Source organism: Heteronotia binoei, chromosome 21, assembly GCF_032191835.1.
Source record: "Heteronotia binoei isolate CCM8104 ecotype False Entrance Well chromosome 21, APGP_CSIRO_Hbin_v1, whole genome shotgun sequence".
NCBI classification, from domain to species: domain Eukaryota; kingdom Metazoa; phylum Chordata; class Lepidosauria; order Squamata; family Gekkonidae; genus Heteronotia; species Heteronotia binoei.
The window spans coordinates 178,405,221-178,423,399 of NC_083243.1; the positions used below are offsets into that span (position 1 = coordinate 178,405,221).

At 45.1% G+C, this 18,179-nt stretch overlaps 1 protein-coding gene across 1 annotated transcript in view; it reads left to right on the forward strand.

Moving 5' to 3' along the window:
* Nucleotides 1–18,179, forward strand: part of TNS1 (tensin 1) — a 494,447-nt gene that overhangs the window by 466,418 nt on the left and 9,850 nt on the right. The window contains exons 27-29 of the mRNA XM_060261061.1: nucleotides 9,453–9,584; nucleotides 11,674–11,766; nucleotides 14,086–14,163. Of these exons, the coding sequence (XP_060117044.1) occupies nucleotides 9,453–9,584; nucleotides 11,674–11,766; nucleotides 14,086–14,163 (303 nt within the window). The remainder of the gene's footprint in view (nucleotides 1–9,452; nucleotides 9,585–11,673; nucleotides 11,767–14,085; nucleotides 14,164–18,179) is intronic.

An 18,179-nucleotide genomic window follows, 5' to 3' on the forward strand; every position in this document is an offset into this window, starting at 1 on the left:
TGGCCTAATATGCAAACAAGTTCCCGCTGGGCTTCTTCTACAAAAAAAAGTCCTGACATGCCAACGTGAATGTACTGTACCACTATGGGACACTTGAGGTCTAGAGATCCAGCAAACGAAATGGCCATGACTGCAGCTTTAGGTCACCAATTAGCGATGAATAATTTACACCTGTCCCCAGCCCATCCTTACGAGGCTGCCTCTCAGGCAAGCACGGGTGATGCTTTTAAAAAAAACGTTGTTTATGTCACTGTCGACAGCTATTCCTTTCACCCAGCCAACAGCTGAGGCTCTTGGCAGCACAGTGCTGCAGATCCGTCCTTAATCCATGAACATGTCCCTTCATTTCCTCATATCTGCCCTTGTGAAGGTAATGTGACAGTTGTTGAATGGAGTTTAACCTTCAGATCAGACTCTCAGAGGAAGGGACATTTTTGCCTCGCCTGCAGTTTCATTTGCCGTAGCAGTCCTAGGGCTTCCACGATAAAATGCACCACTGATGAAAAAAAAAAATGTGACTAAAGAGGTGGATTTGGCTGCTGTTTTCTTTGTCGTTTGCCCGTGTTTTAGCTAACGTTTGAATTCCTTCATTCTCCCACCCAAATGGTGTTTTTGTTACTGCTAATATCATTTCTCCGGAAGCGTTGTATGGGAGAGTCATGGTGGAGTTTTCTGGGATAAAATTGCCATGCATAGAAGAATAAACTGAGAAGCGACTGCAGTTTAAGCAGAATATCATAAATTAAAGCTGTTAATTTAATAATTTAAGCAGAATAGCTGTACATCATGGCAGTTTTGCTCATCTGAGCAGGACCTTTCCCAAGTGCCAACCTGCAAATGGGCAAAATCAACAATTGCCCATACACATGCTATATAGTCAGCCCATTTCCGCTGCAATGGGGAAAACGGACAAGTTCCTCCCCCTGTGGAAACCACTTGAGCCTGGCTAACGTTTCAGATATTCTTTCATTCTGTGTTCTGGCTCTATCCCTGAACACAAAATGAATAGGAGTTTGGCCATTAGCTTCTCTATGATCATAGGTGAACAGATGATCGCAGCTACTCATAATGCCTGGAATGGTCCTTTCTTTTTTGCCATACGTCTGCATGAAGGTCATAGGCTCAGAAATGGAACATATAAATTCATAAGGGCCAGGATCCTGGCATGTTCTTGATTTCATTGGGAGCAAGATATAGATCTGTCCGTTGTATCTCTCACCTCATGGAATGGCGTGCCTAAGAAGGTCAAGAAAGTTCCCAGTCTCCTGGCTTTCCAAACTATGCAAAACTGAATTCTTCAAGAGGGCTTTTCGGCGCAATTAATAGAGTTGCGCTGTACAGAATGGCACTGAGCAACCTGACTATAATTTTTTCCAGAGAGAAGCTACAAGGGGGAGGGAAGCAGGTGGGAAAGCTGGAAGCCGGAGGCAGATAAAGATAGGCTTGTTGGGGGTTGGGAAAGAGGGTAGGAAGCAAGAAAAGGGAAGAGGCTGTGGGGCAGTCAAGGAAGAAAAAGAAAATAGTGTGGGAGGGGGAAATGAGATACCCCCAGCAAATCCTTGTGGGTCCCCCTCCACCACCACCCATCCACACAAATTGCAAACAAGGATGCTGACTGTTTGACACTGTATTTATAGAGGACACATTAAAATACAATAAAATAGTACTGCAGTAGGCACTTAGCATACTATGGTATCATGCGATAGTATTATATTATATTATATTTAATCAAATACTTTAAAACACGGGGAAAGAGAAAACAAGGCAGAGACGTTCAAGATTTTACTGGGTGAGGCACACCAGCTGTGGATGCCTTAAAAGTACATCAGGTACATAAAACAACTGGAGGATTTTTTTAAGGATCAGAGGCAAAAAATAGAAATCAGTTCTTGGGGGAAGTAAGTTCCGTACTGTCGGATCTGCCAAAACAAAGGCAAAGTAGCCTGGCAGCCTAAGGGGTGTTGATAAAGGTGGGACATGTAGAAGTTTCAGACATGTAGATGCTTGCAGGCTACAGCCTTTTGGGGGCATAATTTGAGTGCTAAATCCCTGAGATATTCTAAGTAGACCTTGCCAGAATGAAGTTTTGAATAAGGGATTTTGTTTTCATTCAGACAGCTTTCAAATGACTTCATTTTGTGTTTTTCATTATGAAAAATACAGTATTTTTAATGGCAAGTTTTTAATGAGGATATTTTCACCCATTCTGCCTTGGTTTCAGTGCTGTTGGGAAGAAGGGTTTTTTTCCTGCTTTCCTCGGCTTTTCTCTGATCTTTCTCAACATTACACTACTCCAAAGTTTGGGGAAAGTCTGCTATAAAGATTGGATTTCCCCACCCATTTACACTGACCATGTCACCATGGCAGCCATTTCTTCCTCTGCTTCTATGGAGGGTTTTCTTTAAAAAAAACCACTAGAATATTGTTATATTGCTATATTGTTATATTGAATATTGTTATATTGTTATAATAATTTTTATTTATATCTCTTTATATAAATACATGAATATTGTATATATGAATATTGTTATAATAATTTTTATTTATATCCCTTTATAACATTATACCATTATAACAATAGGTATAATTGAATTCCCAGCTTTCTTTAAAAAAAAAATCTGGGTTCCTGTTGACATTTATTGAATGATACAAAGTTGGAAATTACTAAGGCTATAGCAAACTTTTTGGTGTATATTCTTAAATTTAAATCTGACCACGTATGTCTGTATACATAATTTATGTATATTATGGTTTTATTTCAAATGTTTTAATCTCCCCCCACACTCTCTGTATATGTCTAAGTGTGTATATGTCTAATATTATTATATTAATATACCATGATTTTTTCCAAAAAAGGCAATAGCCATGGTGGCCCAAGGAAGGAGATGGCCACTGCTGGGGGACCAGGATAGGGAAACCTGCTATATAGTCGGCCCATTTCCGCTGCAATGGGGAAACCAGACAAGTTCCTCCCCCTGTGGAAACCACTTGAGCCTGGCTAACGGTTCAGATATTCTTTCGTTCTGTGTTCTGGCTCTATCCCTGAACACAAAATGAATAGGAGTTTGGCCATTAGCTTCTCTATGGTCATAGATGAACAGATGATCGCATCTACTCATAATGCCTGGAATGGTCCTTTCTTTTTTGCCATATGTCTGCATGAAGGTCATAAGGCTCAGAAATGGAACATATAAATTCATAAGGGCCGGGATCCTGGCATGTTCTCGATGTCATTGGAAGCAAGATAGAGCCTATAGATGTTCATCGTGGTCTCAGTGCAGTCCCACACATGGGTTCTGTGCTCAGGCACGAACCCCACCTCGAAGATTGATTAACAAGCCTCAGGCGATTTTTGGCGCACCCTCCCCATCGCTCTACAGAGCAGGCATCTACCGCGCATGCCTAGAGCAAAGTGAAGGTGCTCCACCCCCTCAGTTTCTTTTCAACCGCAGTTCGGATCACACCCCTCCTCCTTGCGTCTCCTTGATTCTCCAGGCCTCCCTTCGTTCAATCTCGTCAGGATTGGTATCGTTTACCCTACTTTCTTCTTCGTCTTCTGAAAAATACAAAAACAACAGCAACAACTTTATCTTTGGAACTTTCTTCCCCGTTTCCCCCTCCTTCCTTGCCCCTCCACCCCTCCGGGCATATGGAAGGAAAAGACGGAAAAACCTTTAAAAAGTGCATCAGGTGTGGGGCAAAAATTCTCTCCACTGACAGACACTCACTCTGCCTTTTCTGCTTGGGAGAATTTCACTGCATTGAGATCTGCATGCATTGTAGTCAGTTTGGAAAACAGGTGAGGAAGAATTGAGTGGCTAGGCTCAAAAGCCACCTCCTCAAATCCTCCCTTCGCCCTGCTATGTCCCACAATTCTGGTGATTGTGGGACATAGCTGATTTGGCTTCTTTCGTCACCGTATTGCTGGGACCACGGAGGAGCTGCTAAATCACAACGAAGATCAAACTCTCCGTGTTAAAACACAATTCTGACAGTGTAATGAGTAATAGTATCAAAATACAAAAAGAGCATCATCAATACAAAACATATCAGTCATACAGAAAGTTAAAGCCTCATTAGTTCCACAGTGCAGCTACTGTCCTTATATGGCACAAAGCCACTATATTATATTCCAGTGCTATATTGGAGAAAAGGTCCAACGGAGAACTGGTCCGCTTAACAAGTCATTTTGCATCTCAAATCCTTCTTCTGGGGACCGTTGGTATATCATGTGCAATTTTCTAGGTCCAGTAGTGCCAAAAATTATACAATCATCATCCGTGTCAATCCAGAATTCCTAGCTTTCTCTAATTTTCACACATAATAGCGGGAACACCATAGTTAACACACTTCTTGTCAGCAAAACAGGCAAGGAGTGTGTTAACTATGGCATTCCCACCCAAGTCTCGGTCCGAACTTGACATTCTCGATCCCCATCTTGGAACCAACATTCTCCAGAATTCCGTGAAATTTCCACTCAGGCTTATGATCGCCATCGATGCTCCCGATCCAGAACATGTCATGACCGCTACTATATGGGCTATGACAGTCCTTCAAGGTCCAGAACCCATTTGCCTAGGATGTATCATTATAGCGCCATCATTACTACTCATGATACTCTAGGTCACCCTCTTATGAGGACTACTATCACCCTTGGTTCCGTGAAGACCATTCTTGCCACCGTTGCTACTTATGTACCAGTGAGGCAGCAAGCTCTGACTGCTCCACCCATTCCTCAGCTGCCTAACCCTCCTGCAGACCAGCAAAATCAACACTCAAGAGAAAATGTTCACAGCCCTCAGAAGCCTGTAGATTATACTTCTCCTCTAACACCAGATGCACAGAACAACTCTGATTCTGACCAATCTGATGCCTCCTCTGTTGGCACTGCTCCTGCCTCATCAGCCTCTGACATCAACAAACCAGTGGACTTCTCTCCTTCTGAAGGATCTATTCTAAAGCCTATCTTAATCTTATCACCAACATGGCCAATGCTCTGAATATTAAACTCACCACTGACGTCCCCACAGTATCGAATGTAGTCCATGACTTGGTCCATGCTGATCTTCCAGCAAGCTCCTTTCTGCCCATGCTTCCTGTTCACGTAGAAGGTTTGCGAGAGGCTTGGAACAAACCAGCATCTGTACCTCCTACTTCAAGACACTTTGAGTCACTCTATAAGATTCATGCTCCAGAATCCAAGTTCCTCTTCAACCATCCAGCTCCAAACTCTGTCATTGTCCACTTGGCATCTAAATCCAAGCAGACAAGACACCGTGCCCCTCCCAACCATGAGAGCAAGAAACTCGATACACTTGGTCATAAACTTTACTCTCTGACCATGACCACTTTCAAAATCCATAATTATTTAGCTTATTTCTCAGCTTATGCTTTCAGCCTTGCATCTCAACTGGTTACCTTTGTTCTATCTCTGCCCGATTCTTCTCAGAAGTCGACCGCCCAGCTTTTAAATGAAATATCTCATGTCAGCAAGCAACAGATAAATTCTGTTCACCACGCAGTTTCCTGCTCCTCAAGAAGCCTGGCAACATCTATCGCCTTACGTCACCACTCCTGGCTTCGCTCTACTGCCCTGCAACCTGATATAAAATACAAAATCAAAGACCTGCCTTTTGACGGACAAGGTCTTTTAAACTCTACAATGGATGACATTCTTACCTCAGTAGACAACAGTCAGAAACGAGCCAAACATCTGGGTGTCAGCCACAACCAACCTCTCCCCTCTGCTCAGTCTAGACCCTGGAAATCATACCCTAAACGTTCTTGTTCACCAAGGCAAGCTGACTATTGGAAACAAAAAGCTCCACCAGCTAAACAGGCGTTCTACCAAAGATCCCGACCTCAAAGAAACAAGCAGTGGCATCTAAGTGGTCTCTTTGACTCTCCCCACTTATTTCTTCCCGCATGGGAAACCATCACCCCAAATTCTTGGGTCCTGACAATAATAAAAAAGGGTTATTCTATCACTTCACCCACCTCACTTCCATCATTTTATCAGGACTCCTCCATCTCATCCTCTGCACATTGAAGTTCTCTCCTTGTTAGAGAAGGGAGCAATAGAACCCATCCCACCCAGTCTACACCGCACCAGGTTTTACTCTTGGTATTTCCTTGTTCCAAAGAGAGATGGAGGAAAAAGACCTATCATGGACTTATGCAGGCTCAATCTCCACGTTGTCTAAAAATGTTTTGCATGATCACTCTCCATTCCATCCTTCCCCTAATTACACAGAATTCCTTGATAGAGTTTCAAGATGCCTATTTCCACCTAACCGTCAACCAGAATCACAGAAGGTTTCTAAGATTCACGATAGGGGATCTACACTACCAATTTTATGCCCTTCCTTTTGGCCTATCCACCGCACAGAGAGTTTTCACGAAATACATGACTGTAGCAGCTACCGCCCTTCATCAGCAGAATATCACCGTCTATCCCTATATCAACGACTGGCTAGTGGTTGTGTTGTCCCCCGAACAACTAGGCCCCTACTGGCGGAGCCAGCTGCTGGAGAAGGTTAGAGCCTTGTGGGACCTCACCCAATTCCGCAAGGCCTGTAAGACCATACTCTTCCAGCTTGCTTTCGGCTGACTTTGAGACTTGTAACAGCGGGAGGAATCCAGGAAATACTGATGTCATCGAACTTGAATAATATCAGAATTAGCACCAACTGTTTTTAAATTGTTTTAAATTTAATTGATTTTATTATGATGATGCACTGTTTTACGATGATCGTTGTAAGCCACCCTGAGCCTGCCACAGCGGGGAGAGCGAGGTATAAATTTAATAAAACCTAAACCTAAAACCAACTACTTCGGGACATTTCTATCACATTCTTCCTTCTGTCATCCCTGGGACTGTCTGTGAATCAGAAGTCAAACCTAACACCTACACAGGACATCCAGTTTATCGGAGCTGGTCTATGTACAGTTCCTTTCATGACCTACATTCCTCTGAACTGCACGCTCCACATAAAATCCCTTGTGACTTCCATCCTCTCCATTCCAACCCAAACTATTTTCACCTTCCAACGCATGTTGGGCCTCATGGCAGCGACAGCTTCAGTCCTCACCTTCGCAAAACTTCATATGCGTCTGCTTCAACTGTACCGTCCACATTGTCACAAACAATCAACATTGCTAACTGTCTCAGATCAAGCCATACAGTCCTTGTTGTGGTGGACACTGGATGCTCATCTTCTCTCGGGAAGGCCTTTTATTCATCCTTCTCCAACAGCAGTTGTCACGACGGATGCATCAAAGTGGGGTTGGGGAGCCCACTTCTGGGATCTCTCGGTCCAAGGTCAGTGGACATCTACAGAACATGCTCTACGCATCAACTGCCTAGAGTTCATGGGAGTTCACCGTGCTCTGCACTCATTCCTCCCTGCATTGCAAGGCCTACACGTCCAAGTGGCCTTGGACAATATATTTATTTATTTATTTATTTATTTATATTTATACTTCTATCCCGCCCTTCTCACCGAAGTGTCTCAGGGCGGCTTACAACATTGTAATTTACATAACTTCAGTTTAAAAACATTTACAAATAAGTTAAAACCATAATTAATAAAACAGAATAAGAATAAAACCAGCGGTCTGTAGATGCATTTTTGTTCCATCCGGAAGATATTCTCATTGTCAGTTAGATGTTATAGGCCTGCTGGAAGAGGGCTGTCTTACAGGCCCTGCGGAACTGCCCTAGGTCCCGCAGGCCCCGCACCTCCTCCGGCAGCTGGTTCCACCAGTAAGGTGCCGTTATTGAGAAGGCCCGGTCCCTGGTGGATTTTAGACGGGCCTCCTTTGGCCCGGGGATTACCAGCAGGTTTTGTGAACCCGATTGTAGTACTCTCTGGGGAACGTGTGGGGAGAGACGGTCCCTAAGGTAGGCAGGTCCTAGGCCATATAGGGCTTTAAAGGTAATGACCAACACCTTGTACTGGACTCGGAATGTTACTGGAATATAGCAACAGTATTCTACATCAACAAGCAGGGGGAACAGCATCAATCCATCTATGCGAGAAAGCACTATCCCTATGGCATTGGTGCATATGCCACAATATCTTTCCTACTGCCATTCATGTTCCAGGTGTAGACAGTGCTCAGACAGATTCCCTCAGCTGCGGTCTCATGAACAACCACGAATGAATCGTACCTAACTCCAGGCTGTTTTCCATGTGTTCGGCACTCCTACCATAGATGTTTTTGCATCCCCAGACAATGCCCAACCTTCTACTCTCATGCCCCTCCATCTCTCCAATCTCAAGGGGATGCGTTTCTACACAAGTGGTATGGTCCTCTGCATTATCTTTTCCCTCCCATCCCACTCATAACCAGAACTTTTCAAAAGATTACGCTGGATTGAACCAATTGCATTCTAATCACTCCTTGCATCCGGGTTGCAAAATTTCTAAACAGCACTTTTCAAAATCCTGAAATCCCTAAAGTGCACTCCACCAGGGCTGTTTCGACATCTTCAGCCCTTTTTGAAGGTGTCTCCATAGAGGACATTTGTGCCACTATGAGTTAGTCCTCTCCATCTACCTTCGTCACACACTACACTTTGGGCACCTGTGCAAGACGAGATGCTTTCTTTGGACAAGCCATTCTTCACTCTATTTCCATTGATGTTCTACATGTGGGTTCCTGTAAGTGCAGTGATTTACTCTTACTCCGCTAAGCAGTTACTGTACGTATATTTATTTCCCACTGTGCCAGCACTCACCTTTCTTTCTATCTAGCTAGATAGTCACCCATGTGTGGGACTGCACTGAGACCATAATGAAGATAAATAGGTTGCTTACCTGTAACTGATGATCTTTGAGTGGTCATCTGTGCAGTCACACACGCCCTCCCAGCCTTCCCCACTGCTGGCAAATCCCTTCGTTCTTCGTTTGATCAGACTTCTTAGGCATTTGGAAGAAACTGAGGGGGTGGAGTGCTTTCCCTTTATTTTAGGCATGTGCAGTGGATGCCTGCACTGTAGAGCGAGGGGGAGGGCATGCCAAAAATTGCCTGAGGCTTGTTAATCAATCTCTGAGGTGGGGTTCGTGACTGAGCATGCAACCCATGTGTGTGACTGCACAGATGACCACTCGAAGATCATCAGTTACAGGTAAGTGACTTGTTTTTTTTTTAGTTCCGCTGTGTCCCTCCTGACACACTGATTCTGCCCGTTGACTGACTCCATGAGGAGATGTCCTTTTTAATAAATCTGTTTAAATGGGTCAATACCAAGCCAGATATGGTCTGCCCAGCCCTGCCAAGAGTCTGAGAAATTCAGGATATAAAACAGCTTACTGAGGTTGGTGAATTGGATTTAGAACCCTCTATTCCGCTTTTCGTCGTATGAGCTATTAATTTTCTTCTGACTACACTATTTTACTACTGAGATGCGTTGACACGTTTGCCATGTGCTTTTGCTTCTTTCTTAGCCATTACATTGTTGAAAGACAAGGAACCTGGGGCCTTCATCATTCGAGACAGCCACTCTTTCCGGGGGGCCTATGGATTGGCCATGAAAGTTGCTTCTCCACCTCCTGGTGTGGTACAGCAGAGCAAGAAAGGTACTGCCTCCTTGCCCGCATGGAAGATGGGATCTCATGGAAAAACATAGATTGGACGCAAATACACAGTCTCAATACCAGCCAGCACTGGAAATTCAGATGCTCTTCATTAGCCTTGATATCATTCCCAAGCAAAGTCTGAATACTAATCCTGTGCCGGATGTCAGATTTCATGCTTAAAGGCCACCATAAATGCCTCAAACCTCCTTGTTTTCAAAACAGGCCCAAAATGTGTCCTCAGAAACTTCTGACTCCACATAGAGACCATGATTTGGCCTAGCACCCCAAACCTTTCTATATTTATTTAGAGCCAGTTTGGTGTAGTGGTTAAGTGTGCGGACTCTTATCTGGGAGAACCGGGTTTGATTCCCCACTCCTCCACTTGCTCCTGCTAGCATGGCCTTGCATCAGCCATAGCTCTGGCAGAGGTTGTCCTTGAAAGGGCAGCTGCTGTGAGAGCCCTCTCCAGCCCCACCCACCTCACAGGGTGTCTGTTGTGGGGGAGAAAGGGAAAGGAGATTGTAGGCCACTCTGAGCCTCTGTCCTTGAAAGGGCAGCTGCTGTGAGAGCCCTCTCCAGCCCCACCCACCTCACAGGGTGTCTGTTGTGGGGGAGGAAGGGAAAGGAGATGGTGAGCCGCTCTGAGACTCTTCGGAGTGGAGGGCGGGATATAAATCCAATATCTTCATCTACCTCACAGGGTGCCTGTTGTGGGGGAGGAAGGTAAAGGAGATTGTGAGCTGCTCTGAGGCTCTTCGGAGTGGAGGGCAGGATATAAATCCAATATCTTCATCTACCTCACAGGGTGTCTGTTGTGGGGGAGGAAGGTAAAGGAGATTGTGAGCTGCTCTGAGGCTCTTCGGAGTGGAGGGCAGGATATAAATCCAATATCTTCATCTACCTCACAGGGTGTCTGTTGTGGGGGAGGAAGGTAAAGGAGATTGTGAGCCGCTCTGAGGCTCTTCGGAGTGGAGGGCAGGATATAAATCCAATATCTTCATCTACCTCACAGGGTGTCTGTTGTGGGGGAGGAAGGCAGAGGAGATTGTGAGCCGCTCTGAGACTCTTCGGAGTGGAGGGCGGGATATAAACCCAATATCTTCTTCTTATTATTATTATCTTCTTATTTCACATTTCTATCCTGCCCTTCCCAAAATGAGCTCACGGCAGGGCACATCAGGAATAAAACAATTACATAAGCTCTAAAACAACCCGCTAAAACAAAATCAAACATCAATTTACTAATTTAAAAGTTCAGATGGCAACCATTCGAAACCTCATCCCTGGCTGAGCAGATAAAGACAGATGATAATAGTCCAAATCAATCGCTACCCCAAATAAGGATCACGAATGGGCCAGTGTGTGACAAGGAGGCCATATTGATTCACAGTGATGCCCACTGCCTCAACTAAAGGGCCAGTGGAACACCTCGTTTTGCAGGCCCTCCAGAACTGCAGCAAGCTCCACAGGGCCCAGATCTCCAGTGAGAGCTTGTCCCACCAGGTAGGGGCCAGGACAGAGAAATCCCCATCTACAGAAGCTGAACCAGGGACAACCAGGAGGTCTTGTTCAGCAGAGTGTAAGGCTCTTGGGTGGGAGGGTGATACAGCTTTATAGAGCAGTGATGGGAATGTATCATAGTTTGTGACCCAAATGACTGGTTCGCCAAAAGCACATCTTGATCCTGAATTGAAAATAAACCTCTCCCATCTGTCTCCCGTGTCGACATGACACGCTTTGTGAGAGCAAGGCCTCAGAGTCCTTACTCAGCTGGTTCTTGCCCCATAAATAGGTAAGCTGAGGACCAGTTGCCTCTTGCACGGCCACTTCTGGGCTCCAGAAACCAAATATACAAGGGCCTCAAGGCCTTCATTTAATTCTAACTGCCAGTGTCAGCTCAGCAGTCATCATATGCCATAGCTATACAGTGTGGATCAACCACCATAAATTGCAGACGTGTGCTGTTCTATTTTTCCCCCTGATTTCCCTCTGAAGTACAGCAAGACATGGCTTTATGACTTTAATCTGAACCGTAAGGCTCACAGGAAACATTGAGAATCTGTACTGAAATCCTTATTTGTCCCCACAGGAGATATCACCAATGAACTAGTTAGACACTTCCTGATAGAAACCAGCCCCAAAGGTGTGAAATTAAAAGGATGTCCCAACGAGCCTAACTTTGGTAAGTGTGGCGAAGGATAGACAGCCTTTCTCCCCGTTTCTTTTACGTAGAGCAACTCTGTTCCATCCTGCCCTCTTGTGGAGGTTATGATGATAACATGTAAATAATATCTGGCCTTCTAATGGTGAAATGTTAATCAAGAATTGTCTGTGAGAGGTGAAGTTACAGAAATTTGGGTTAGAAAAGATCGCTTGCAGGGACTGAAAAGGCTACTGTTCAATATTTATTTATTTATTTTCTGTAGATTGAGTACTGCCCAGTGACAGCTGACGTTGCCGCAATCCCATTAATAAAGGTACAAAACCCACCGTGAAAACCAGCTTCTATTATTGAATTATACGAAGTCAACAAAGATAAACATGCTCATATAAATACCACCATCATAAATTACAAAGCGACCATAACTTTTAGTCCTTAATGAAAAAGGAAGCGTTAGCACCAGGAGTTCTTCTTTTCATCCTATGGTAAAACTTCCCATCTCATTCCATGAAATCCTGGTGTCGTACTCCAGATGTTTAATGTTTGTCAAAAGTTGCAGCCAAACAAAAGTCATGGTCGCTTTGTAATTTATGATGGTGGTATTTATATGAGCATGTTTATCTTTATCAAAGATTTCAGGTTTTCACGGCTGGTAACATCATTAGGGTTTGTAGAAACTTTCGGGCTCAAGTGCCGTGTTCTACTGGAGAAAGTTTTCCTTCCAGACGTTTCGTTCTCAGCTGCGGAGAACATCCTCAGTGGCGTTGCAGCCGGAGCAGGCGCTCTGGCCTTCTTGGCTGCTGCTCATTGCACAGCAGCCAAGAAGGTCAGAGCGCCTGCTCCGGCTGCAACGCCACTGAGGATGTTCTCCGCAGCTGAGAACGAAACGTCTGGAAAGAAAACTTTCTCCAGTAGAACACGGCACTTGAGCCCGAAAGATTCTACAAACCCTAATGATGTTTATCTTCGTTGACTTCGTATAATTCAATAATAGAAGCTGGTTTTCACGGTGGGTTTTGTACCTTTATTTTTTGTCCTTTTGCCGTGTTACTCTCTGTGTGTTGTACAATCCCATTAATATCAGTGATGCTGTACTTAAATTGGGTAGCTCCTTTATGGCACCTGTTGTCAAGACGTGTCCTTTTCTCTTTTAGCATCATTTGTAAGATGATACTAGATTTAAATGTCCCTCGTGAGTATTTCTTTCAGTTGATCTACTGCCTGATGGATTAGGCTCTCGCTTGCAAAAAAAGCTTATGCTATAAGAAACTTTTAGTCTTGAAAGGTATGACGGGCAACTTTCCCTTCTTTTGCAAGAACAAAATGCAGGAACTTAACAGCGTTTGACACAAGCACTTCACTTATTTTAAAGAAAGCATTTGACTATTGTAACATGCTTATTAATGAAAAATTCTATAAAAAAGGTTTCTAAGGCTGATTGCAGACCGGCGCTTTGGGTCGACTCAGAGATACCTCTGAAGTTGACCCCAAAAAACCTTCCAGACGACAACATCGGGCGGCCGTCCCGATCGCATACTCACCCCGTCCTTGAGGCCTAGGGTGGCCAGACCGTCCCGGTCTCCCGGGACTTTCCCGGTACTGGCCACCAATTCCCGGCTCCCGGGCTGCCTATACCGGGACCATTACAAAGTCCCGGTATAGCCAGCGGGGAGCCGGCGAACCGCGCGCGGGCCGGGAAGGCGGGGAGTGAGGCAGCCAGCGTCCCTGCGTGTGTGCACGGCGGTGTGCGCACGCGCAGGGACTCTGGCTGCCTCACTCGCCGCCTTCCCCGCCCGCGCGCGGGGTCCGGCAGCGGTGGTGGAGGCCGGAGAGGCCGCCGCTGGTCCCTGGAGGGCCTCCAGAGGCCAGCGGAGGCCGCGGAGAGGCCGCCGCTGGTCCCTGGAGGCCCTCCAGAGGCCCGCGGAGGCCGTGGAGAGGCCGGCGCTGGTCCCTGGAGGCCTCCAGAGGCCAGCGCCGGAAGCGGAGAGGCCAGCTCTGGTCCCTGGAGGCCTCCAGAGGCCAGCGCCGGCAGCGGAGAGGCCAGCGCTGGTCCCTGGAGGCCTCCAGAGACCAGTGGAGGCAGCGTGGAGAGGCCGGCGCTGGTCCCTGGAGGCCTCGACAGCCCCATTAGAGCAGAGGCAGATAGACTTTTGTTGTTCTCTAAGATAGCACCAAAGGTTCTGAAGTTCAGGGTGTCCCATAAACAGGAAACACACCAACAAACTGCCACACTTCCTCCTTGCTGTTGATGGTTTGTTTCTGTCTCTGTTTTCGGAATGCTCTCCAAGTCATACTCCCAGCTGCCTTCAGCTTTGAACATTTTCCCTGTCCTTTCCCCAGGTTGCCTGTCAGCTCTGGTATACCAGCACTCCATCATGCCTCTGGCTTTGCCTTGCAAGCTGGTTATTCCTGACAGAGGTAAGCGCTTTTGCACCAAGAAATGCACATAGGGACTATGGGGAAGTGGAACAGAGCACACACAAATAATTCCTTGGCAGAACGCGTGTGTGCAGTTGGCGTTCTAAACTTATAAGAGGCATCAGAGTTCACGTACAAAAAGTAAAATCAACCAAACAGGCAAAAGTCCACATCAGACATAAGTAACATAGAAAGACGTTCTTTAAAACTTAACACCTGTACAAAAAACATGGTGCTGGATTCCTGCTTGAAGCCGGGTGCTGGCAGTAAAGAACAAACTTTTCTGTTGCCAGTCTATCATTCAGGGCTTCAACAGGGGTATCGTTCAGACTCTCCAAATCTACCAATTCCAATTTATTACAGTCAATTGACCAGCCATTGGCAAGCAAGGGTAACAGAAAGCAAGATACCCAACACGTCCTTGGAACCCAACAAAGATTTATTACAGTCAGTTGACCAGCAACAACAATATACAAAATCTCATCGTCACAGACCATAATTTCTTACTACATAAAAGCATTCTTATATTCCACCAGTGTTAAACCTTAAAATGGCATTATTAACCATCTCTGCTTTGTTAAAAACTTCTGCTTATTTATGGCTAAAAGCCAAAAGTTTTGCTACTGCCTGAGTTGCAGACTTCTTAGTATCTTCCAATAAGTATTTCAGTAGCACGGCGTCTACAAATTTCAGGTAATTATCCAGAGGTTTAAATTTAGAGAGTAATGGAAATATTAACTGATGTCTCTCAAGGGAATACAGCTCACAGTGTAAAAAAAAAAGTGACAGTTTCAACTTCCTTTCCTGAGCATAGACAGCATCTTTGGTGGACAGGCCAGCAAAGAAACCTTCCTTGCAATACATTAGAAGGGAGGGCATCAAAACATGCCCTGGAAAAGGCCCATCTCTACTTTTCATGCATGATAAATATGGGGCTGCAGCAAATCCAGACGAAGATTTTAACTTGCTATACATGCTAAGTAAGGGTGCTTAGCCTAGCGGTTCCTTTGTCCCCAAATCTACCCAAGCATCCTTGAAGCCATTTGGTTCCATCAGCCTCTGAGGATAGACCATTGTAATTGGACCTTCCTATGAACATATATATGAACATGTGAAGCTGCCTTCTACTGAATCAGACCCTCGGTCCATCAAAGTCAGTATTGTCTTCTCAGACTGGCAGCGGCTCTCCAGGGTCTCGAGCTGAGGTTTTGCACACCTATTTGCCTGGACCCTTTTTTGGAGATGCCGGGGATTGAACCTGGGACCTTCTGCTTCCCAAGCAGATGCTCTGCCACTGAGCCACCATCCCTCCCCTGCTCTCCAGGGTCTCGAGCTGAGGTTTTTCACACCTATTTGCCTGGACCCTTTTTTGGAGATGCCGGGGATTGAACCTGGGACCTTCTGCTTCCCAAGCAGATGCTCTACCACTGAGCCACCGTCCCTCCCCAACCCTGCTGGGAAGAAGAAACCATCACCACTTGCATCTTCATCAGATGATGATCTGACCATAGCACACGTTATGTGTCCAGTCCCTTTACTAGATCCCCAGAAATCATCTCAATACAAAAAATTTAAACTAGTAAATTAATCCTCTCATACGTTGAACACAATAGTATTTGTAACAGACCCATAAGTGGCAATGAACTCTTTCATATAGCCAGACAAATAATGTTGACGTCCTCCAGGTACAATAGGCCTGGAGTTCTTCAACACTGCACCAGGGACTAGCTCACATAGGGCCCCCCATTGGCCAACAAGGGTAACAGAAAGCAAGATACCCGACATGTCCTTGGAACCCAACAAAGAAAAAAGTACAATGGAGACAGGCAATAAAGGCCCACAAAGCAATATGATCCTTCCTCTCTTTATCTATCTACTTTGCAGTTGATGAAGGACTGCAAAATTGGCCGTGGTTAAATTGCGACAGACATAAATGAGTTTTCTCCACCTAGGTCTTGGTCATGTGTGCCAGGTTTTATCTCCCCTTAAGATACCACATAATAAGGGGCCCAATGTATAGAGAACTTCTTGTCTGAAACATAAGTATCACACAGAGAGCTCTCCAAATAACATAACAGTTTGGGGAAGGGCTGCAGCCCAGTGGTAGAGCATCTGCTTTATGGTTCCATCACCAGAAAAAATTGGGAGGGGGGGGAGCGAATGAGTACAGTCATAGTCAGCATATTATTATTTATTTACTGTAGTATTTATTTATTTATGCTCTGTTTGTTATTACCAGTTTTCTACATGAGACTTAAGGTGGATTACATGGTATAGAACATTGTAATCAAATGGCTTGAGGGATCTCATAAACCATGTAATTAATATTAGGCTTTCAAAAATTACAAAAATGCAGAAAAAAAGTATCAAACATGCTATGTCAAGCAATGCAGAATGGTTCAAGAGGGCATTTTAAATAAAGATAATAGGGCTATAGCGGGGTGGCCAATGGTAGCTCTCCAGATGTTTTTTGCCTACAACTCCCATCAGTCCCAGCCAGCATGGCCAATGGCTGGGACTGATGGGAGTTGTAGGCAAAAAAAACATCTGGAGAGCTACCGTTGGCCACCCCTGGGCTATAGGATAATGGCATGTTTCAGGAAGGAGTCTTTAGAAAATGAACAGGACTGTGAATTGTATCACTGTACATTATGTACTATCTGTTGTATGTATGTATTATCTTGTATGTATTATCTTGCACTTACTGCATTGCTTTCTACCTTTGTAATATCATTTTCTGCATTGTGCTGACATACCACAAGTAATTGCTTTTGCTCTCTTTCCAATTGCTGTAATCCTAGTCTTACTTCATTGTTTATTAGATGTCTCATGTGAATTATTGCCTGGACTTATACTGTGCAGTCCATTTTGAGTCTCAGTGAGAAAGGCAGGCTATATATCGGGTAAATAAAATGCATAGGATCAGGCTAAGTGAACAGACATAGGGTCAAGCAACAGTGGCATGATCCCTGAGGTGCCCAGGTGGGATCCTTTTCCAGCAGCTTTCCATCTTCAGAGCAAACGCCACAACCCTCCCCAGTGAATGTGATTCCTGTGAGTTAGCATATATTAACAAAAGAAGATTTGTGCTCACTTAGCTCTGGTCCTAAATTCCTTATTATGTATCTCCTGTTCTGTCACAAATAATTTCCTCAGCAATAAGAGTTCTACGGGGCTATTGTGAAACACTGTCCTGTTCTCGCTGTCTTTTTTTCTTTACTTTCTTCTGAGTCTGCCACAACACCTTTTTTATCCCTTCACTCCTTAATCATCTGTTTTTCTCCAACATGCTTTCTCTGCTTTTCTCCAACAAAAGCCCCTGCAGGCTTTTAAAATCAGGACTCTTCAGCCCTGCTAATTCCATTCTAGCCAATTGCATAGATAAACCACCCCTGGGAGATTTATGACAGGATTCATGGTTTTTACCTCAACTCCTTCCTTCTTTTTACATAGAAAAATTTACACCTGAAAGATTGTGACAGATTTCACACCAACCATAATGCTGATTGGAGGGGCATGACAAATGATTGGTTAAGGCACTGCCCACTTTTTTGCACACTAGGGGTGATAACAGACAAACTGTTTGAGCTGCCCCGGAGACAGGAGGCAGGTGGATAAAAAAGCACATACAAACATGCCCACCTGCCTGCCGTCGCTGTCCTACACACAGCCTGTCCAGGGCCAGATCAAAGCCACCTCAGAAAAGCACCACTTACAAAGTGGTGCCTAAATTCTGAAGTTTGTCTTGCCATCTGGATGGCTGGGGAGCAGCTGAAAGGCCCCCAAGTGCTCTGGAAGCTCCTCCAGAGTGCATGCCACCTGTCCTTGTTCCAGGGCAGGCAGTGTGCTGTCTGGAGGCTCCCATCCACTCCTTTTCCAGCCAGCTTACTTCTGAAGCAGCTTGATGCCATCCTGAGCCAGCCTATGTCTATGAGCCTCAGGTGGTAGGTGATGTGAAAGGCCTTTGCCTGAGACACTGGTGAACTGTTTCCAGTCTGAGAGCCAAACTAGATGTG